This window comes from Falco peregrinus, chromosome 13 (assembly GCF_023634155.1).
Source record: "Falco peregrinus isolate bFalPer1 chromosome 13, bFalPer1.pri, whole genome shotgun sequence".
NCBI lineage: Eukaryota > Metazoa > Chordata > Aves > Falconiformes > Falconidae > Falco > Falco peregrinus.
Window position 1 is genome coordinate 15,823,779 of NC_073733.1, and position 23,895 is coordinate 15,847,673.

The 23,895-nt window shown below is 41.9% G+C and overlaps 2 protein-coding genes across 2 annotated transcripts in view; both read left to right on the forward strand.

The window, feature by feature from the left end:
* The window catches only part of LOC101912667 (P2R1A-PPP2R2A-interacting phosphatase regulator 1), a 180,471-nt gene that overhangs the window by 68,609 nt on the left and 87,967 nt on the right, over positions 1-23,895 (forward strand). The gene's annotated exons all lie outside the window — the stretch shown is intronic.
* Positions 1,093-22,613, forward strand: HPRT1 (hypoxanthine phosphoribosyltransferase 1). The gene is made up of 9 exons (XM_055817872.1): positions 1,093-1,221; positions 3,264-3,370; positions 4,874-5,057; positions 10,592-10,657; positions 11,629-11,646; positions 13,969-14,051; positions 16,396-16,442; positions 18,670-18,746; positions 19,351-22,613. Exons 1-9 carry the CDS (start codon positions 1,195-1,197, stop codon positions 19,396-19,398), a joined length of 657 nt encoding a protein of 218 aa, XP_055673847.1. The 5' UTR covers positions 1,093-1,194; the 3' UTR covers positions 19,399-22,613.

A 23,895-nucleotide genomic window follows, 5' to 3' on the forward strand; every position in this document is an offset into this window, starting at 1 on the left:
CATTTATCCACGGAAAAGTGGCACCCGCCACTTTCTTCGCCTAGTGAAAAGGCACGGTTATTACCAGCTAAGACCTAATTTTATATCAGTTCCCTGCTGTGTCAGCTGCGGAGCAGCATCTGCGAAGGGTTCCCTGCACCATGTCAGAGTGATGGCTGGTTGCTAGCTGTCAGCACACTGCTGCTGCAAAGGACAGCAGAGGAAAATCCCACAGTATGCTCAGTTCTGCACCCAGGGACCTGACCGCTGCGAGGGGTCGGCTGGAGCCCCGGGATCTGGTTATCACAACTGCCCCGACACAAGCGCCGTTGAGGTTAAGGCAGGTGACCCTGCCCTGCCTGAGGCCCCGGGGCTGGCGGCGCCCCAACGCCCACCCGTGCCAGTCTGACCAGTACGGAGGTGTGTGTTGCCCATGCCCTCAGCAGACTGTGCCCGGGGGAGCTGGATTTTGGGGGGGGATGATGCTGCATCAAATCCTGTGATTCTCAGGAAGACCCGAAGTGATGGAGACAGTCCCTCCTCTTTCCTCCTTCAGCACGCACAGAGCGGTGGCGGAGCACAGGCCTTCCCTGGATGGCAAGCAGCGTTCTGGCCGTGCATGGGGGTCCGTCTGTCCATGGGGGTCTGTCTGCGGAGCCCCTCCAAGGAGACGAACGCCCGAGGGAAGAGCATCCCAGCCCTGGTTTTGGAATGCCAGCAGCCACACACCCTGTCCCCCCCCCGGGGGTAGGAGCGATCTTCCCAAGGAGACACGAGGGGACACGGGGCATCCCCACACGGTGTCGGGGAGGGTCAGGGTAACGGGGAGGGGGGGGGGGGGGGGGCAGCCCGGGGGCACCTGCCCCGCTGCGGGGCTGGGGACAGCCGCGGCGAGGGGCGGCCCGGCCAGGAGAGGGGACCCGCCCCGCACGGAGGGGCAGCGGCGCCGCAGGGGCTGCGGGCGGCTCTCCGCGCCTCCGGGGGGGCGGCTGCTGGCGGGGCCGCCCGGGCCGCATCCCCCGCCGCCGCGCCGGGCCGGGGCCGCTGCAGGCCGCGAGCTGCCGGAGAGGGCGGCGGCCCCGGCGCGGCCATGTTGAGGGCGGGGAGCGCGGAGGCGGCGCCGGGGCCGCTGCGGGGCGCGGCGCCTCCTCGCTGCTCGCCGCCCGCCGCCGCCGCCGCTCCTCCTCGCCGCCCGCAGCCGCGCCGCCCCGCTCCATGGCGACCCCCAGCCCCTGCATCGTGGTGAGTGCGGCCCCCGGCGCCGCCGCGGCCTCCCGCCGCGGGGAAGCCTGCCCGCCGCCGCCGCCGGGCCGGGGGCTGCCCGAGGGGGTGTCTCCCGCTTTGCTGAGGGGAAGGGGGTCCCTCCCGCTGCCCCCCGCCTCAAATCCGGTGATCCGTGAGGGAGCGGGGCGGGCGGCGGGGCGCGTCCCTCGGCGGCGGGAGCCGCCGTCCCGCGGAGTCACCTTGAGGGGAGCCCCGGCCTCCCGGCGCCGGGCCCGGGGCTCCCCGCCGCGCCGCCCCCGGCCCCGGCCGCGCCGCTCTCCCTTCCCCGGGCGCCGGCGGGGCGGCTGCGCGCCCTCGGCCGCCGGGCATTGCGGGGCTGGGCCGGCGGCCACGGCGGGAGGCTCGGGCGGTTGAAGGCGGGGAGCGGCGGGGCTGCCGCCTCAGGGATGAAGGTGAAACAACTTCCCACCGCTCGCAGCCCCGCGCCGCTCAACTTCCTATTCCTGTTGCTCTCCGCGGCGAGCTGGGGAGGCACCGGCTCCCGGGCAGCCCCAGCCGCCGCAGCGTGCAGTTCGGAGGCGTTTGTGGGGGAAGAGCAGTCGGGGGGTATTTTTGCATCATCGCCGTATCTGCTAAGGCTCTTACAGACTTCATTCCCCCCCCCCTTCCCCCCTTCAAAGCTAGCGCCGGGTGCTCATGCGAGGCATGTGGTGTCTCACGGCTGAGGGCTGCGCCGGCCGCGGGGTTGTGCCTGTAAATCCTTGCAGTCAGTAAAAAAAACTGATAAAATCTGTAGGAATTCCCTACCAGATGCGGAAAGGAAGGTTCAAGAGACACGCTAGGTACAGGGATGGGTCTGAACCACAGGAAAATACCGTGTGTTTTGGGAAGGGACATGTCTTATTCCTTCAAACACCAGCCCGCGTGGGACCCTCTGAGGGGCTGTTGTGGATGGGAGGGTGAAATACTCATGAAATTCCCACGGGAAATACTCATTAGGGTTTGCACACCAAAAAAAGACACCCCGTGTAAACTGTTGGCTGAGCACAGGCCAAGTAAGTGCTTCCTTGGGCACCGAAATGAGCTTGTGCCCTGCAAGGGCAGCGGTAGTCAGAATGGGCGCTTATAATGCCCGCCCTGGTGAACTGTCAGTAGCAAGCTTTGGTTTTCCCTCTGAATGTCTTAATTTCATTTTGCATGTAATAGCCTTCAGCTGCATAACCGGGGATTGAAGTAATTACAAAACGCAGATTGTCATTTTCAAGCTGCAGCAGGGTTAAGGTTCAGGGGAAGGTTGTCCTTGATGCTGTTGTGACAATATGCCCTGAACCTCAGCAATGTTTGGTGTAATTATAAACGTATGTTAATCCCTTGTCCTAATTAATATACCCTTGCTGATATTACAGGCTGTTTCATACAGGGAGTTTGCCCGTGTGGAACAGGTTGCTGAATTAGGGCTTTCGTTTTCATATTCTGAGGGATCTTGAACACCCACGGTTTGCAGAGGGTGCTGAGAAGGCTTGCTTCACAGCAGCCTAACTTGTCGTGCTCGTGTAGCTGTCTTGTCTTGTCCTGAACGCTGGCTCGTGTGTTTTGTTGTGATTTGGTGTTGTGGAGATTTGGAACATGTCTTGTGTCAAAACTCTGCTTGCTTAATTGCAGATGCAGGTTTTGCATTACAGTAGGAAAATCAAAGGTGTTAAAAAGCACCTTAATTATTTTTTTTAATGGAATATAGAGATACACTGATGTGTCATAGCTTCGTTTTCCTGCTCTCTGATGTAGGAGTATGTTGTTAGGACTTAATTTCTTCTCCACATTGTATTGCAAGAGCAGCTCGTGGTATATCAAGCAAGTCTTGAGAACTGTAGGTTCTGTCAAATTACATTTTATGCTGTGTTCAGCGTGAGTAATGTTTTTATATATAGGGAGGGAAAATAAGGTGATCCTGATGAGCATAACGGGTTTGATAATTTACTGAATAAAGCAAAGGACGTGCAGTTTCTCACCACAGACTTTCTATAAGGCTTTGTAGAAATCTCACCTTGTTTCCTTTTCAGATTGGCGATGATGAACAAGGTTACGACCTGGACTTGTTCTGCATACCTAAACATTATGCAGATGATTTGGAAAAAGTCTATATTCCTCATGGGCTCATCATGGACAGGTTTGTTTGACTTCAGACAGTACACTGCTCCAGCTGATTCCATGACGCTGGAATAAACAATCTTCCAGTGATAGTTTTGCCACCTGGTGATTGTCTAAATAGATTACATTTAATCAGAGGCTAAGAAGTAAAAGTGCTAATTAACTCTTTCTTGTTTGGCTTCTAAGAGTTTTTACATTTGCAGTTATACTATTGTTTGGAAATTTGTCATGATTTTTGAGTGAAATTTTATGGTGTGTAGCCATCTATGACTTTCTTTCCAGAGTTTCTTTGATGTTTTACCTTCTTAAAACCTAATGAGAAGATGTTACTTGTTGTGCCAGTTCAGTCTGAAAACAATTGTAGTCTCTTGAATGTCCTTAGAGTATTAATACAAGTAAATTATTAATCACATCATCGTAGCTTTTCTCATGTTCGTATGGTAGAGAAGTCATATCCAACTTTCTCTTACCTTCTGGGAAAGACATTATCTTCTGCAAATACCAATCTGTCACTTCTGTGGTTGCTGAAATCTGTGATGTGCTGTGGAAGTTTTATCTCATTTGGTCAGAAATGGGTGCATAAGTCTATGAGGCATTTTTGGTTTACTTTGTGTTTGAAAGTTGCTAATTCCCTTTAAGAGAATGAACAACAAATTTGGTTGTTGGAGACACACAACCATTTAAGAGTGGTGCTGGGTGGAACTTCCTGGAGATCTTGTGAATAGGAATGCATCTGGATTTTGTGTGGTCCTGTTTGATTAGATATAATAAACATTCGTATAAAATGTGGGGGGTTTTTTAATATTGTAAAAACTTTGCACTGAAGGTCCATATAGAGGAAAAAAATTGGACAAAGCACATGTCGTTAAGTAATTGACGTAAAGTTTGTAATAGTAGGCTTTCTCTGAGAAACCTGCTGTCAGCTGGCACACAGTAAATACATACCATGCTTTCTAAAATGAATTGCAAGATAAATTTAGAAACAATGATTGCAGAAAAAAGGCACAGTGTTCTGTTGCTCTTCTTTGTTGGTATTGTATTTTGCAGTTAGGACAAATTTCTGGCATTCTGGCTTGGCTAGTTTAAACATAAACTCTTCAGTTTACAATTTGAGTTTGTTTTTTTTTTTTGCTCCTCAGTAAGGGCTACTGCGTTTTTGGTTGCGTTAGCTTACATCGCTCTGTGCATGGAAGCTGAGCCTGTCTTTTCAAAGGAGAAAACGCACCTTCATGTCGTGTATCTGGCAGTGAAACAGCTTCAGAGTGTTCAGATTTGCTTTGGCTGAGCGTGATGTATGAAAACAAAGGCGTTTGGCAGTGCTCCTGTTAGATTAACCTTGAAAAGCAAAACTTTGTTGACCAATAATGTGTAAAAGCGACAAGTAGTAGGCAAATATTTCTGAGCAAAGTGTGTTTCCAAGTTTGATGCATGTGTTTGCTACTGTTAGCAGTATAGAATGCTGCTGCTATAGTAAGCAAGTGAAATGTGATATGACAGCTAACTCTTTCTTGGTTTTGTACAGGACGGAGAGACTGGCACGTGAAATTATGAAGGGCATGGGAGGACACCACATTGTAGCACTCTGTGTACTCAAGGGTGGCTATAAATTTTTTGCTGATTTATTAGACTACATCAAAGCACTGAACAGAAACAGTGACAAATCAATCCCCATGACTGTCGACTTCATTAGGTTGAAGAGTTATTGTGTAAGTATCTCTGCAGTACCCTGCAATTTTTTAATAAATTTTACTAACTTTGAATTATTAACAGAGGTGGTTTAATATTGTTACTGTCAGAATGTACTAATATTAAACAAATAGTTAAGGGAATTAAGAGTCACAAGCTAATTTACTTTTCTCTACTTTATATTATGTAACCTGTTTTCTTTAGACCTTGGTATCTCCACTGAACAGTAAAATCCTTGTGCAGAGCAGAGAGACCCTTTCCATGTCCTTTACTTGTTAAGCAATTTCCTCTCGGCCCACTACTACAACTCTAAAGCTGTGGCTCTAGAATAATACTGAGGATACTCCTACAACTGTGGTTATAAAACTTCGATTTTACGAATTTTTATGTGGCTTAGACATCATTCATTGGACAGGAAGACTTGAAAGCTGCAAAAATTAGCTCATCTTTTGTTTGGCTTAACCAAACTATGAACAAAACTAGTTGTATTTGGCCTTCAAGAAATACTAGATTCATAAACCTACATTTGTAATTAGTGGCTGTTGAATGTGGCACTACCTTTTCAAGCCTGAGCTTAGGTTGCCTTGGGTTTACATTTTTGGAAAATAATTTATTTTCATTCTGAACACAAGGATTTAACTTTATAGGGAAATTGAACATTCTGTAACATGAGGCAACGTGTAAGTTTTATAGAAGGAAACATGAGGTTATGTTGTGTGGGTCAAAGGAAGAAGCAGATGTGTGTTAGTCCTGTATGCTTCCTGATTTACTGACAGCCTAGTCTCGTGTTTTCAGGATGGTATTTATGATTTGTTCGATAAGACCATCTGTAGCATGGAAATAATTACCTCTTTTGGTTTCAGTTTAGAGTGTTTGAATAAATTATTTTGTAAGGTTATGCTGTTAGTTCTTTCTCAGCATCTTTACATTCAAGCCAGCAGTATAGGCTGCATCTAGTAGTTGTAGATGAGTGCCTGTTTCAGTAGAAAAAAACAGAGATTACTAAATTGCAAACTCATCCTCGCCCTTAATTTCATTAAGCTGTGAAACTAGAGATGGAGTTATTTGCAGACATAGTTTGGACTGTCAAAGAATCAAAGAACTTCATAAATTCACGATCGCTGTTGAGTGATCCGTTAATATTTCATGGCCAAGCCCAGAACTGCACAGGGCTTTGGTCAAGTCCATTTGCAAGACGAGCAGCCCTGCCTGCCCGAGGCATACGCGTGGCTGGCTGTCCAGGGGTTACCTGGAGACCACATTCACATTTGCTGAATGCAAGGCATTAGCCATGCTCTTTAACGAGAGGGCAAGGCTGGATAGAAAAGTTCATGCCAGCCTTTGGTTGTATCTCACAAGGGGCTCTCTGTGCTTGTGCACTGTATTTAAGTCAGTGGGTGAGGGCTGTTTGACACCCTTTCCTTCTGCTCTCCCCAAAAGATTCAGGCTCCTGCCATGTTTCTACTTAACCACTAAGCCACCACATGCCCATATTCTGCCTGTAAAAGCCACAACAGAAAGCTGAATGCCTCTATTAGAGTATAATATGTTAAAAATAGAAAATGATGACTCCCACCTTTTTTTTGGTGAGGAAATTGTCTATCTGCTGCTTTCTTCAAGGAACACTTCCAATAACGTACTTGGCTTGTTTCAAAAAGCAATATAAAGACTACACCTTTTTACTCTCTCCACCTTCTGAGTGACTTGGAAAAAGCTATTGGAAAAATGGTTTGAAACACCTGAAAAAAACTGTTAAAATGCAAGGCTGCCTTCTTGTATGCATGTTTTCTTCACTGGTGTGTTAGGCATGCTTTGGTTCATTTCTTTACTACAGCTGCTTTTGTTTATTACTCCCCAGAACTACAATGCCTTGATATTATTAGGAGGGTGAGCAGGAAAATAGTTTTTATGGAAATTAAATGCCTGGTTTTGTAGTAAAAGAAGAGTAGATGAAAAGTGCGGAAATTTAGACAGAAAACTGTCTAAGCAGAATGTTTTCCTTGAGGTCTTGACTTTGGGGTTTTTGGTTTTGTCAGCCAATTCTATAAAAGAATGTTTTCTTGTTCTAGATGAGTGAGGAGCTCCTGTTACCTGATGCCTCCACTACAGTGTTTATGAGCATTCCATTTCTGTGGACTCTCTTAGGGGTTTACTAATATCCAGATTTATGTCCTTCAGATTCCTTAACTTGATAGACTGGATAAGATTGTCCTAACATGAACATGTATGTAACAGATTGACTAGGTCTTCCATCACTAATAGTTGTCAGAATGCTAAATCTGCTCTGTAGTTTTTATCTGTGCTTTACTAGGTGGAAAGATCTGCTTTTAGTGATGGGAAACCCATCACAAACTGTAACGGACAGTTGAAAGTGGAGCTAGCTCTCTTATCACCATCTTTGGATGCAATTACTAGATCATGCTGCCTGCCTTTACAGACTGGATAAAAGATGTTAAAAATACCCTGGTCCCATAAACAAAGCAGCTGAACTTGTGTAATGGATCTGAAATTGATGTAATTGAGATTCTATTCTTGTTTCAAACCAATCATTTAATATTTACAAGCGTATGGTTGGATGTGGGGTTTTTTGTGTTGCAATGCAAAGTTCATAGTGTTCTGCACCCAAAAATAATTCTCAAAGAATACTGACATGATCAAGCTGCGATTAAACTTTGTTTGGAACTCCAGCTTTCCGAGTCCTTACAGATGAATTTTAATGATCTGGCAAGCTGGTAAGAAATGAAAAGATAGTGTTTGTGAACAGACCCAGGTCTCAATATTCTTGACAAACAGTTTATTTTGCTTGTGCTACAAGAAGAATGGTTTTTCACCAGCCTTCTGCATCGAAACTTGGAAATGAGCAGACGTTGCTTATGTAGTCATGAAGGGCAGCCAAAAGGCAATGGATGTGGTGCACTGTCGCTTGGGAAAATAGGGATTTTCAGTGGGGTACATGGTAAAGTCTGGTTAGGCTGGTTACGGCAGTACTCTGAAAGGTCTCTGTTAACCAAGCCTTGTAGCAAATACTGGAAGGAACTTAAAATGCCTTTTTAAAAGGTGATCTTGGAGTCACTTGAGTCAAGAGTTAAGATTTTGTAAAGCATTCTTGTTTTCCAAGAATGGGGAAGCAGTTAAAACAGATCTAAACAGTAAAACTCTTCTGTGTTAAACTACCAAGTCTTACCAGTACTGAAATCAGAAATAATGCTCCTGAAGATCATTAAAACATTGCTTAATTATTAGACAAAGTTCTTTCCAATGGAATTCTGGTTACAGCCAGTGTCAGAAATTCTTTAACTTTTTTATCCTTTAATTGCTCAGCAGCTCAGCACCTGCATAGGAATGCAGGTTTATATGCCAATGAAGATTTATGTTTTGTGTTAAACAGTGTAGCAATTTGTGTGGGATTTGGTGAGAAGGGCAAGGAGAGTTTCTGTAGGTTAGGTTGTTTTTTCTCTGCTGCTGATCATCACACTTCAATATGTGTAATCCAAAGGTTTACAGTAACCTACAGTTTTGTGATGCTCTTGTTTGACTATGGTGTGTTGCTTTCTAGCCAAACATCATCAGGAACCTGATCTTACGCATAGACTGAGCAGTAAGAATCTGTCATCTATGCATGTAATTTTAACAGACCAAATACCTGAAACAACTTCTCCATCATTGATTTGTAAGGAATGGTTTTTTACATTATTCCGTGGAAGTGGGATGAAATCCCTGTTAGTGTAGGAATAGATAAAGAGAGAATCCTGTAACATAAGCAAGGAGAAGCTTAAAGAAGCTGTCCTTTAAGGTAGTTTTTAAGGTAGAGTGAACGCAGCAAATGTCCTTTAGCTTTATGAATGCAGTGCTTAAATGAATCAATTCTAGTGCTTGATCTAGCCAGTATCACAGGCATTCAGCAGCAGTGTGTATATCTATGGGGTCAAGCAGCAATCGTTTTGGACATCTTTGGTTTTGGACTTTTTCAACACAGTGACATCGATGCTGTTTGGTTTAGTTATTGTTTGCACTGTTACGGAAGCACTGAAACAGTTGGCTGTTTATCAAAAATGAATGTTCCGTATAGTAATGAAACATGGGAGTTCAAGTTATACCACTCTGAAATTACGCTGAACTAATGCTTTCTTTAAAGCAGTTGGGGTAGAACTGAAAAGATACTTTTTCTAATAAGTTTTGGCTTTTTTTTATGTTGCGTCATTGTAATCTTAAAAGGAAAGTATTTGTTAGTCTTATCATCTGCTTTTATGTGCCTAGAGCTGTCGGCACTTCTTTATCCCAGATCGCCAACACCACTGTCCAAAGGATTTTAATACATTTTCTCTTTAGTATCAGCCCAGCGTTTACTTACTGTGTACTCGGTGTGTACCTCTCCCCATAATTTTTTTCCCCTCTATTGGGATAACATTTCTAAGTTTTGCCTACAATTCATATAGCATGAGTATCTGTCTTCATGTGACTGTAAAAACAGGAAGCTGTGTGTGGCTGTCGCTGTTCCCCTGTGGTCCCCTCTGTATTGCATCTGTAATTTCTGGGGTTTGGGAAGGAACTGCTGTTTTGCTGCATGTCTGCAGAGTTGTGTGCACGCTTGGGCTTCAAGCTGCGGCAGCAAAACAATACCATTTTTCTAAAAGGAAGATATGTGGTAAGGAGTTACGAGAATAAAGTTTGATAAGCAATAGTAACCTTTGACTGAAATGAAATTGTAGGATAATGTGGCTATGTGTAAGTAGTACAATAGTAAGCATGTCACATCTAACATGAACTGTGAGACACTGTCAAGGTTTAAAGTCAGTTGAATGACTTGAAGTAAACTGCAAAGATCTGTGAAGCACCCCTAGCAACTGGTTTTAACTTTCTTATATAAGCAGTTAATTACATTTTTATCAAAGTTTAGTTTTACTGAAGCAAAATGCTGTGCTGTAGTGATGGTGTTCCTATGTTGCTGTTCAATTAACTATAAGAAGTAATTTGGTTTGTTACCAATATTTTTGTAAACTAGGCAAACAAAAGCTTTTCTGGCTATTTTTCTGGTTTATATTTCTAAATACTAATCTGTGCCTTGTTTGCTGGTTATTCTTATTACTTTGTTATGATTGTTTGCTCTTATTCAAAGAGTAAGGCTTTCTATGTTATTTATTTTATTTTATATTAAGGCTTCAAACGTTAAAGTTTAAAACGTAAATTACCAGCTATATAGCAGCATGCAGCTTTGAAAACAAAGTGCTTTTTGGGGGGGTCTTATTTCCATATCTGTAGGGAATGCATAGCAAATCATATTTTTAGATACATATGTTTATGTAATGGTCACAGATGAGAGATGGTGCCTGCATTTATGCAGATCTGTTGTCAAATCTCAGTATTTCAGATTAAAGGAATACCGTCTTTGAATTTGATCACTTATAATTTCTTAGTTAATAAAGAGATGCTGTTGGTGCTGTGTTTCTGAAGACATTAACATTCACTGGCTATGTACTTTGTAGTTTTGATATTTACTGGAAGAAAAAATTATTTTAATTCTGGTAATGCTAATGCTCACTTTCCTCTTTCTTAGAATGATCAGTCAACTGGAGATATCAAAGTCATTGGTGGGGATGACCTCTCAACCTTGACTGGAAAGGTATGGCTCTTGGTATGTTTAAAACCACTAAAGAACCCACATACCTGCATGGTTTTAAGGCTACTCTTTTAGTGTGTGAAGCTTATGAAGTTAAAAAAGAACAAACACAGAAGAGTTTCATTTAAGTATTCAGCACTGTATACTAGGATTGTGGAGAAGCCCCACCAAAGCCATCAGTTTAGTCTGAACTTAAAATCGTCTTCCCTGTCTTCAGTATCAGCAAAGTTTTAGGAGATTTGGTTTTCTCCAGTGCCTGAGAAGAATAATCTTGTGTGGGTTGTCATCTACAGACTACCTTTAAAAGACAGCAGCGTTATTTATTGGCTGTATTGTTTTGCTGAAGTAGTAAAGGGATTTTGTACTGCCGAGACGTCTGATGTGCAGCCCAGGTTAGGAACGGAGGTTGCTGTTCCAGGCAGCAATGAGAAGGAAATGCAGAATGTGAATTGGGAATCTGCTGTTCTCCAGTGACTCTGTGGAGATCATTGAGCTTGATTTCCAGGACTAAAGCTTCAATGCCTCCTGCTCTGTCAGAACATGTTACTTTCCCCTTCTCCTTACAAATACGTGATCTTTAAGGCACATATGTCTCAGTTCAATATGAAGGATGTAGGTATGACACAATTTTGTGTCTCTATAGTATGATACTCCTTGTTTCAGAAGAATACAAATTGTGTAGACTGTTTACCTCTCTTTTGCATCCATCTAGGATTCTAAAAGTCCAAATAAAGACCCCTTTGTACACAGCATGAGCAGTTGAGGAGAATCTCATTGCCACCTAATTGTAATTAGAGCTTCAGAAATGTTTACTAGAATTCACTGTTACATGGTATGTTTACATGTACCATAAATGGTACAAATACTTAACTGCAACAAAAATTAGTAAATTATAGAGATTAACATATATAAGAAATGGCATATTGTCTAGATATTAATGGAGATTTTTCTTTTTCTTCTTTTCTTCCCACCAGAACGTTTTGATTGTAGAAGTAAGTATTATGTTTCACCTTGAAGTTCTAACGTTTGACTGGTAAGAGTTCTAATAGAAGTTGTTCTTAAGCCAGAAAACCTACAGTTTCTGGTTTCAAGGCTTCCAGCTTCTGATTTCAGGCTTGAATTTTACAAGTGGGCTCTGATTTAGAAATTATCTGTGGTTTAAATTCTCAAATTGCATTCAGCTGCTAAATTTAACAAGGAAAATATCCATATAAAATTGTTTGCATTTGATTTCAGTTTGCTGGAATTCTGTCAATTCTAAAATGACTTTTTTTTTTTTTTAAGTAGCCTGAACAAAGTGGTATTAAGCATATTATTGTTTTGGGTTTATAACAGCAAGGTAGAAAATTAAACTGCAGGGGTAGAAAGAGGTTCTTAGTAGGAATATCCTAAAATACATGAAAAACAGATCTAAGCCCAGTGTCCCCGTGTGTAATTTTCTTTAGAGAATAGTGACATAGAATACGCTAATTCTTAAGGAGTGTTTTAACAACTGCTAAATTCCCATTCCTCTCTCTTGTCATAGTTCTGTGCATGATACCAGGTACGATATACCTCAGTTTGATTTCCTAGTAGGTACTGTTGGTTAATTCTTGAAAGTTTCATACCGCTTTCTCGGTGGATGGTGTTGCTTATGTTCCGCAAGTACATGAGTATTGCTTTAACAATGGATGTTCTTGAGTAAGATTGCCAGTTTCAGGATGGGGAAGTAGCAGCAGACAGGAAGAATAGACGTGCAATCCAATAATGTCTTAAGGCTCCAAATAATGGAAGTGGCTTGTTTATAAGTAAAAAAACCAGCCAGGGCAACTGATTCAGCAGCTGAGGGGAAGGATGTTTCCCCTCATAAAATGTGTTTTTTATGTATGGTTGGTTTTGGATATTTTTTTTAATTTGAGAAGGTTATATTATTCCACAGGAAGCACATTCGGTTCCAAAACTCCTACCAAAATAGTATGTATACAGCAGTCATCTGTGTGACCAGTGGTGTCCTTTGAAGTATATTTTGCTTCAGATAGGCAGATGTGTTTAATTATGTATCTGCTCCATTTCAGATGAATGTATGTCTTTAATGTCCCAGACAGCTAACTAGGTTAGTTTCTCATTTGTTCGGTGAATCATCTTCCAGTGATTTGTCTTATACACTGTCAAACATGAATCCTTTTACCAATCACCTGTGTTTGGTGTGTTTTAACTGTCAAACAATAAAAATGCACATTTATTGTAGGCTTAGTATCTTGTGCACCAGAGCACCAGGCTTTTCTATACTGCATCCCTTTAATGTGCAAAAAGATCTGTACAAAATGGAGATTCGCCTCCAATAAACAGATAATCACACAATACAAAATCAGTAATAGGTTCTGTTTTTATTTTAGAGCGTGGAAGTAGCTACTTCTGTTTATTCACCAACTTTTATTTTTATCTGGATATCTGTATGTCTTTAACTTTCCTTGAGTTTATAACCATGATTAAAAGCATTAATTGTTAAAGGTGGTATTGCTGACGGGTGCTCTGTTGAGTTTTTTGTTTGATTTTTATTTTAATTGGGAGTCATGGGAAAATAAGCTGAAAAGAGGACATTGCTGCTTCTGTGTTACCTCCTTCACTTCAAATAGATTTGATTTCAGACTAGGGTAAGGACTGTCCCTCTAAAGGCTGTGTGATTATTGGAGTGCAATTGAGGAGTCCATTTCTGTTACTTCAGTTGTAAGCCATATATTCTTCTTTTTTTCTGCTTATATGTGCAGTGGATGGGATTAAAATGATGTGTCAAAATTAATTTTACTGTGTTTGAGTATAGACTTTAGAACTGCATCCTGATATTCCCAGTGCAGTTTCTTTGGATGTTTCTTGGAACTGTAATGTAAATTACGCTCCTTTTTCTTTAATTGCAGTAATGGGTTGTTCTGCCTGTTTTCCCTTGTTAGTTTTCTTGCTGTTGCATGCATCTGTCTCTGAGCTGAATGGGAAGACTAATACTAATTTTATCATATTCAAATGAAACATTGTTTGTCTAATAGCTACAAGGAGCAAGCCATAAAATCTACAAAAGGAGCCAAGAAGGTCATAGTTCAGTAACTTTCAATGTCATAGTTGTCCAGAACAATTGAGAACTGTTGTTAATTTGTGTTATCACTTTACGGAGCACAGTTGTATAAGCACAATATGGTGTTACATCTCACCTGTCCTTGATTTCGAACAGTATCTTGGCATATTTTCATGCTATTGTGGATGAGCAATTTCTGTGGTAGAAACTTGAAAATGTTACTCTGACATGTTTAATACTCTTTCTTACATGGGTTTTTTATTTTCAGGATATAATTGATACTGGTAAAACAATGAAAACGTTGCTGTCTCTACTTAAGCAATACAATCCAAAGATGGTGAAAGTAGCCAGGTATATTTTTAATGATGATTATTTGTGCTGTATTTCACCTTAAGAAGGACACACAGTGTTAAAAAAAAAAAAAAAAAAAAAAAAAAAAAAAAAAAGTAGAATACATTTCCGTGGAAGAGCAACAGGAGGAAACATTTCTGCGGGAGTCCTATATGATGTGATTTGTTGGAGTTTAGTATTTGTTTAAACTCGAAAAGTACTTTTCCTTCTTATGAGAACATGTATTCGTTAAGGCTGGCGAAAACACTATTTCCAGTCTTATTGCTGGAAGCATTTCAGTGCTTCAGAAGGGGATAGTTTGTGCATGCCAGGTACATGTCTTGCTTTATCATGTTACGGTAAGATTTGTGGAGTCCAAGTTAGATTTAGAAGAAATTAAATCTTTTGGACTTTAAAAAAAAAAATCCTTTCAAGTTGGTAGACGTATTTTCAACACAAATTTAGTTCATAAATGCAGACTTTTACTAGAGAAGGGGATAAAAACAATCAGTCACATATATGTAGTATCTATCCAAACATGTTCATTTGTGCTTGCGCTATCTACAATTTCAGTGGACCGCAGTGCTGTGCAATATACCTGTGCAATGGAGACGTTTTTTTAGTCTGCCTTCTTTAATTGTAGAATTAAATTGGTTTGCACACCAGCATTACTGTTTGTGTAGTGTGCATAGTGCAGCTAAGCTTTAGAGGTCATTCTGTGAGAGTCACCCAGCCATATGCTCTTCCAGGCTTTTCTACTTAGTTACATCTTTAATCAATTAGTTTCAAAACATTTTATAATTAAATAACTTACAAGCAACAAGAAAGGTTGAGAATAATACTATATTATTAACCAACATGAGCATTCTTCCTACTTCTTTTTAAATTACATCTTTTGCACTGCTATGCTGTGGCGGTGTATTTTACAATAAAAGCATAATGATTGTTGGGGATTAGAAATAAAGCAGAGCTGTATGTAATATCTGGTCGGTTGTGTTGCCATAACAATGTCAGAGCAGTTGTTAGACATACGAGAACAGCTTTTCTTGCTGATAATCTGGAGGTGACCTGCTGAAGGTGAGGTTCTTGAGGATTTCTCCCTGGCCAGATTAAGTGTTTTTTAAATACTTTTTGCTGAAAAGTGTCCTAACACTGCAGTGAATATCACAGGTACGATAGAGTATGAGCAAAGTCCAGTTTCCTATTGTTTGAACCTGTTGCAATAATGTGGGTCTGCCAAAGACCTGTGCAGGTAAACATGATCCTTCCAGATACTCTTCAGGGTGATGTTCTTAGTTACTTCACTTGACTCTCATCTCTTTTTTTTTTTATTATTATTTTTGGGTTTTTTTAATTTCTTTCTCTCTGACAATTAAGCAGTTGTAGCAGGGAGGTGTGAGTTAATGCTAATATGACTTTGGGGTGTCTTTGATCAAATCCTACACCAATTTTCAAAGATTAAGTCTCACAACTAGAAGTTTCAAGAGACTTGTCTAAAATTGAAACTGTGACTCTGACAAATGAAGAAGTCCTACCTTCAGGAGTGATCCAGCAGGGAAGATCTGTGCTTAATGCACAGAGTTATGCTGACCTCTGTCATTCCACTCAGCCATTGACCATGCTTGCTTTTCCTCCCAAAGTCTCTGTATCTCAAAGACAGACACATCAGGCCTGTGGGGTTGACTTCTAAGAGGTAGAAGTGCTCAACTGAAAAATGAGCAAATCAAACTAAACTAGCAGGGCATTTTTCTCTGCTGCAGTACCCTCAACTCTGTGTCTCCATGATTTTTTTTACACCTCTGACTATTAGTTCTGGAAAAGTGGAGCTGGTTTGTATCACCTGATCATCAGAACCACTTAGATTTTCTTTATGGGATAAGTAGTACTGCCAGTGAGAAACAGTTGAGGGCATGTTGGGCAAGTACAATTAAGGTTTCATTTAAGCAGCTGGACTTTTGTTTCATACTGATGCTTTTGAAAAGAGCTCAGTTGGTCTGTCCAGATCCCAAGTTGTTGCCACTTTACATATAGGCAAAATTGTGTCTGAAGTTCTTAACACACATAAAACCCCATTAAGTCACTCTTCACAATGAAAAACCATCCAGGTCAGTATCTCCTAGCCTCTTCCTTGCCATAACCTGTTAGTTATCCTTTAGGCTGTGAACTGTTCGTGGGTCTAGGAAGTGTTGATTTTGTCGTTATGATGAGCTGTACCTGCAAATAAAATAATAGTTTAAAATATGCGTAGTTATGCTTTGTTACACACACTTAGGCCAAATTCATCTTGTCTGTCATTGAAACAGTCTCATATATTTGTACCCAGTGCTTTTCCATGTTTCAGTTTTACATTGGTTTTATTTGACAGTTTGTTGGTAAAAAGAACTCCTCGAAGTGTGGGATATCGGCCTGACTGTAAGTAACTTTTTGACAAACATTATTAATTTTTAAAAGTATGTCAGTGTATTGTGTACCCTTTGGTCAGAGTCCAGGGATGTTCCAAACAAGCTTTCACTAATGAAAAATTGATAGATTTTGCTCTTACTTAGGGAATTTAAGTATTTGGAATGTATTTTGACAGAGTTAATCTGGATTTGGTCTGATGCTTTTTCTTCTTAACTTCCTGTAACATTTTACTATACGAAAAGCAAACTTTGATATTTTGGTCCAGGTTACACCCTTTTCATGTGCAGATTTTCCCAGCTGCATGTAGTCAAATGCTTTGGGTAGCAGAATCTGCTGGATTCACCTTTGACACTTTTGAGAGTGATTTGAGTGCCTAAACCTAGCCACCTCCTGCTGTTTGGATGTCCCCAGGAATATTGGAGGACTGCACAGGGTAGCAGGTCTGATAAAAGTTTACAGTGATAAGAAGCCTAAATTGGCACAGAGTTGGTTATGTCTAGGCATCTGAATTACTCCCTTCTTGTCTTCTCCTGTCTGTCCCAAGACCATAAAGAAAATAATAGCATCCACAGCAGGCAGTTGGACCAAAGTGACGGCTTCTCCTGCCTTGGGAAGGGCTGTGTGTTTTAACCCTGTTCCAGAGGCTGAATTCCTGTTAATCTAAGCCATGTACTTTCACTATGGAAGTGGAGTGAATTTAGCAGCAGAATCGCATCCTCTTCTTCCTCCTTTTCAATGTTGTACAATAGTCTGGAATGAAGTTTTTCAATGCCTTAAAGCTTAATTGAGGTGTTCCCCCTCAGTCAAGGATGCTCCTCATTCCCGAGATCTTATTATAGGCTTAGCTGGGCTAATGGTCTGCCTTTTGAGCATCTTGCAGCAGATGACTTGTTTTGCCATCTGTCCACAGAGGCAACCTGTTCAGTGCAGGACACGTGAGCTCTGAAGGAGGAGACAACAAGGCAGTAGTGGCTGGGCCTCCATTTTGTCCCTGTATTGCGAGGCCAGGTAGATGCTAGACATCACTTTAAAATTTTTCCAAAAGCACGCACAGCCTTTTATTTGAGTGGTACAGTTTATCTCCCTGTTTTCCTTACAGACCCTCGTTATAGCCAGGGAGAGGAAAAACTGCACAGATTTCCTGTGCTCAGGTGTCTTTGATTATAGCATGAGGGGAGAAAGCCGTTTGGAAATTTTATATTTTATGTATGTAATATTTTTTGGTCATTTTATAGTGTGTGTGGACAGGTTGGGCTGATAACTGCCTGACCACCCACGAACTGTCCTGCTAGAGCTGTTCAGATAATCTATGGAATAGCTGATGTCCTCGTCTTAGGCAGCTTTTCTGGGAGGAAAAAAACCCACAACCAAACACAAAAAACCACCCACCCACCTGTTACTGAAACCTGCAAGTGACTCCATAAAGAACAGAGCGCTCTTTGCTCTTCACCATTCTCTGTACCATGGAATCAGCATCTAAGATGTGCTCTAGCAACCGCAGTATGTTCCTGCATACCAGGCCATTGCCTGCAAGTCGCACGAATGGAGTCCATCTGGGCAGTTACTCAAGGGCAAAGGATGGGTTTTCCTGCAATAACTGGTTCTGACATTTACGTTATTCTGTACTTTCCCAGCCCTTCACAGAAAGTCCGGTTGGGCTTGCACATCCATAGCTTTGAGGAGCTGATGACTGAACCTGCCTCCTCATGATGCCTTCGGGTACCCTTCCTGCAGCCTGAGGCGCAGGTCCAGCTCCCAGGAGTGCTGCCTTTTAAGTGATGCTGGGTCGGGGGGTGACTTGTGCTGTGCTCACCAGTTCCATGGCTTCTGTACTGGCATGTCAAGCATCTAGGAAGTCCGGGAATTGGCTCTTTTTGTATGTATTTGCGAAGTTGCAGGAAATTTTCAAGGAATTCTACGTTCTGATAACAATACCCTGTCTGTAGATTTAAGTGCTTCCATTCATTTCTTGCAGAGTGCATGCTAGCACCATGCTGCTGCGTGGGAACCAATAAATACAGCCATTTAATTTTGCTTTAGTTGATAAATGAAATAACAAAGTAAGTTAAAATTTTAAAATAGCTTGAACTTAATCTGAGCATGCCCGAGTGAAAGAAATAAAATGAGTTAGGATGGTCACATATCTGTAAAATTCCAGATTGTCTGTATAAAAAAAGTCTAGTGAGCTCTAGGAAGTTCTTCTCTAACATACTGGTGACTTAACGGTCTTTTTCAGTTGTTGGATTTGAAGTGCCAGACAAATTTGTTGTGGGATACGCCCTAGATTACAATGAATACTTTAGAGATTTGAACGTAAGTAATTTTTCCCGTATGTTTTTGTCCATTTAAAACTAGGGAGGAGGAAGGAAGGGAAGTCTCCTCACATCACACTCCCTCCTCCTCTGTAAATCACACCTCGTGTGCAAATCTGTTCCATTGGTGGTGCAACGATGAGAACAAACCCTAGAGCAGCAGGACAGTGTTTTGGAGCTTTTATGAAACTTTATTTTGCTGCATGCAGAATGGAGGCTACACATCTCCTGTCAACTGTGAAATAATGCAAAGCTTGTGTGAAGTCTCTTACCTTACCAGATGTCTGCAACAAATAAGTGCATTTCCTTAGTGATGGAAGAGTTAGAGAAGAGACACCTTGGAAGTTAAGAGGGGGTTGCTTTTTATCCTAAGTCATTAATTCTTCATCTGGGTCTCGCCAGCAGACATGGGGAGGAGAAAGAAGGCAATGCTGGGATTTTTAGACAAGAAAAGGCTTAAATTATTCTGCATAAACAGTATCACAAGATTTTCATACTGAAATGTGTATGGTACGCTTTTATTTTTGTCAGAAACACATTATTGAATACGGATGTAAAACACTGGTCTCTTTCTAACAGGATCTTTTTATTTTATTTTGTTTCAGCATATCTGTGTGATCAGCGAGACAGGGAAGCAGAAGTACAAAGCATAAAAGCATAGTTCAAGTGCTATGACAACAGAGCTTTGAAATGTTTTGTTTACTGAGTCCTATCTTTCACAGGCTTCAACTCTGGTACACCAGCTAAAATTGTAGAATGCCCCAGCCTCATTGTCATATGCTTACTATAATTTATTGCATGTACAATATAAGAGCTCGTCTTGTTCATTTATATTTTAGAAATGTAAACAACTAGTGCAATTCTGCACTCCTTATTTTGATTTGCACTATGACTCTACCGACTATTGCTGCCCCTGGTTGGGTTGTGCTGTTTGTGAGCTTCGGAGTCTAACTCTTGCAGTGGTAAATTGCTTAAACCTCATCAACCCAGAACTGAAATAGTTCAAGTACTGTAAATGTCAAACATTTTATGATAGGGAAGTCTATTAGTAATATTTTTAAAATCTGTAATTTAAGTTTTATATTTTAATGCACAAATGTGATTGTGATTAATGGATAGTTGCACCTTTGGGTGTTATAAAGCATGAGGAGCAGCCAGTTACAGTATCTGTAATCTCCAATGAGCTCATTCAAATCTCCTGGAGTTGCCTTATTGCTGTAAAGGAAGTCTGGGTGAAAAATCTCTCTCTTTTTTTTTTTTTTTTTTGTTATTTTTATTTAAAGGAGATGGAATGACAAAACAGAATGTTTAAACCTAGTTTTAGTTGAGCTGCCTGTTTCTGTTAGGTTTTTTTTTTCTTTAAAAATCTCCCATCAGTCAGTGGAATTGCCTTTTAAATTTAAACAATTTTAATATATTTGTGAAAAAGTATTGTAATGTTTACTTTATAAGATCTACAAAACAAAGTACTTTAAATAAAGGCTGTCTCTTTAAAATAAGCCCCATATATCTATGCCACTCATTCTGTATATTAAAGTGCTCTTGACATTTTCTTCTCAGTAATATTTTTCAGAAGTGTTTCTGAACAGTGAAGGCAGACTCTACATTTGTTATCTTTGTAGAGCTTTTGGTTAACATTATCCTGTCTATAAGAGAGATGATAAAGTGCTGAGGGAATACTGAAACACTGGCGTATTCCATAACCAAACTAGATTTCAGAGAAAATGGTGTAAGCACTGTCCTCTGTTCTGTTTTGGCAAAAATAAAGAGTGGAGACTGTATGTTTATTAAAGACATACACATGGAAAAATCCCCACCTACAACCGTTTTGTAAGTAATCGTTTGGCTTCATTTCATTAACACCTCTCTTCGTGTTGAGTTTAATTCAAAACGTGGCAGCCAGTCTCACACCTTGTCCTTGTGCTGTGCTTTGTGGTCTCTTGTCTCACAGGGTTCTTGTACTTCTGCGCGTGGATTCTTCCACTGTACGCTCAGATTTAACACTGCTCAGTGCTTAATACGTAATGAACTTTTTACCAGCCTGTTTTGAAAGATTTTTTTCTGTGGTTTTGAAGTTTGAGCCATGTTTCTGTGCTTTTCAAAGTACTGCATGTTGTCCGTCCATGGTGTGCTCAGTTACAGCTGTAGTAGTTAGTAGCAGACCTACAATATGAATAACTCACCCATTGTAATTTAGATCAAATGACCACAATCTATTTGTAGGAGATCTATTCGTAAATCAAAATTCTCATTAACAAATATCAGAACACTGGTTGTGATTATACTATACTTTTGCGATGTTATTATGTTCCAAAGAGCTTATTTTACCTAAATGCACTACAAAGACTGGTGGTATTTATAACGCTGTTTGTGTTTATGCCTTTCCAAGAACCTGTACTGTCCCTGGGATGACTTGTTGCAAAAACGTATGATGCATCTCTAAGAAGAGGAAACACAAAAGCAACATAGAAACGTGTAAACCCACTCGAGAATTACTACATCTGCTGAAGTTTTCATTAGTTCTGGTTGAACTTAAGTTCTAATCTTAAAAAGTAGCGTTTTCTTCAACCTTCTTACTAGGTCCTACTTCACAATGTGTTTTAAAATAAATTCATGGCATCTAGAGGTTACACTAGAGAGGTCACTGAAAAGTACCCATTTCCACATGAAAATAGTGAGGATTGGTGATAGTTGATATCTTTTAGGATTAAACTCGTAAATTAGTCTATCCTGAAATGTTTTCTTATCTTGGTCAGGATGGTTATTCAGATGCTGTGATTTGGGAAAGGGAGGAGAGGTTGAGTCATCATAACAAGTGCTTTAGCTTGTATGTATTCCATATACAAATACTGTATTCCACGCAGCTGGAGTGGGGAAATGACTGGTCTGTGGGGTCAGGGGTAGGAACTGCGTGGAGGTGTGCACATGGTGGAATCACAGAAGAGGCCGGGGAAGATACTCCTGAGCTACACTGACCTCGGGAGCGATGCTGCAGGAGCCCAGGTCCGCCTCCCAACAAACCTCACCCGTGTCCCACGGAAAAAGCCCATTTCCACATTTCGAACGCTGGGGAACAGACACTCCCCTGCCCCTGCCTTCACACAGGCGCTTGTCAGGTGAAGCGTGTCGCCCCAGAGGGACTCCTCGTTCAAAAGCTTTTGTTACTTTCTATGAAAATTGTTCGGAGGAAAAGTTACACACAGGCGACAACAGTTCTAACATATTGCAGCCTTTTACAGCACCTGTGCTGGCGCTACAGGAAGATAAATTCTTACTTGAAAAAAGTTGAAAATGCAGTTGTTACTTTTAATTCAGTAATTTCGGTTAAAAGACTGGGGTTTTAGTCACACCTTTGCAAGTTAAATGCCAGCTTTATGCAACCCAGATGTATATTGTTAAAGCATTATGAAAGCACAGAGAAAATCTTGTATTTGAACGTTTATGTGGCATTTGAAATTCATTATGGTTCCACATTTTATGAATCACAAATGTATGCTGGAAAAATAATTTTGAATATTTATAGGCTTTGCTATACTGTCTCACCCTGTGACATCTGGCATTTCTGTACATTGTGATAATTCTCGCCTGCCGCATGCCACTGGCGCTGCCTGGCTGGTGCCGCAAATATGTAGCTCTGGGTTGGAGTGTTTATTCTTCGTGTTTTAAATTCACGCTGATCAGAATCTAAAGTGCTCCAGAGCGAGCTGGGAGATGTGGTGGGAAGTCTCTCTGTGACCTGAGCTGGCCGCTCACTTGGGGGGGGGTGTGTGGTGTGTGAATCCCGGTTTTGAAAACTGAGGCAAAAGGAGGATCTTTAAGTTGCCTTGTAATTGTATATCCTGACTGATTAAATGTTGGTTGTGTTTCATTGTCTGTTACGCTCTGAAAATCCTGTCAAGCATGCACTAAGCCGGCAGCGAGGATCTGACGCTACTTAGAGGGAGCTGGTTACAATTCATTAAAGGACTGTCTGCCGTGTCTGGCTGCTTTTAATTCCCACCCAGGTTGCACCTTGCAAGATCAGATCTCAACTGTATGCATGCACCTTTATAAGCAAATGAGACATGACGGTGGTCTTTTTTTTCTTTTCTTTTTGTAGTGTTTAAGGACTTAATTTCACAAGCAGGTGTAGTTCGATGACTGTTCCGATGGGGAAGTTCCTTCCCAGCTGGGTTAAGATGCCAGTACACGGTAAGGTCATGGTCATTGCAGACCGTGGTGAAGAGGGTAAAGCTGGAAAAGCACAAAGGTTCAGCACAGCCTAAGGCCTGGCACTGAGGATTTGCATCCCTAGGGAAGCTGAGAAAGGGATGGTGCTAGCAACTGCCAATGGTGCAAGGTGTGTGGGGGGGACATGTTTGATGGCTGCAAACATACTTCTGTGTACAGGCTTTGCTCCAGGCTGTTCTGCACCGGTAAAGCACCCGCTGGTGAACTGAAACATCTCAGAAGATGGAAATCCTCGCGGAACCGGGTAGGAGAGGCAGGCCTGACACGGTGAGTACATCAAGGGGCAGGTAGATTAACGTGTTCCAGTAAGAGCCTGGTGTTTGTCTAACAAGTGACTGCTGGTGGCAGCTTTACGTTTTCCCCCCACTATAACCAAAAGGGGAACCAACCATTGTGCACCTTCGGCATATCTCCAGGCTGCCTACGCCGCACGTGAGCTGCAGCTCTGGGCACTAGGGGTGGGGGATTCCCACGCAGTCCGTGCCCCCCTGCAGACTCTGCTTCCCCACCCCTGCCCTTTGCAAACGTAGGCAGGAAAATACCCCAACAGGTAGCGTCTGTGTGTATAAATAAGGAATTCCCTATTTCCAGCTCCTATCCCAGCTCGTTAGGTAGGCTTCCAATAGCCAGGTAGCTCCTCTGTGGCCAGTTTACAATCCTGAAGTCTGAGGAGCATTGGTGGGAATGCTACAGGATTGCTTTTGGAAGAGACTTGGCCACAGCTCGGTTCTCCCACAACAGTTTGCTACGCTCAGCAGCAAAGTAGCCCGATTTATTTCACCTGTTCCAACCTTGTGGCTGAAAGCACCGCATCTCTCCGTGGATTTTGCATGGGAGAGTATGCCAGTGCCCCGTATGCTGCGGATGCTGGCGTGGAGCTGGGTTTGCTCCTCCAGCCCCAGCATCCGCCGGGAAAGCCG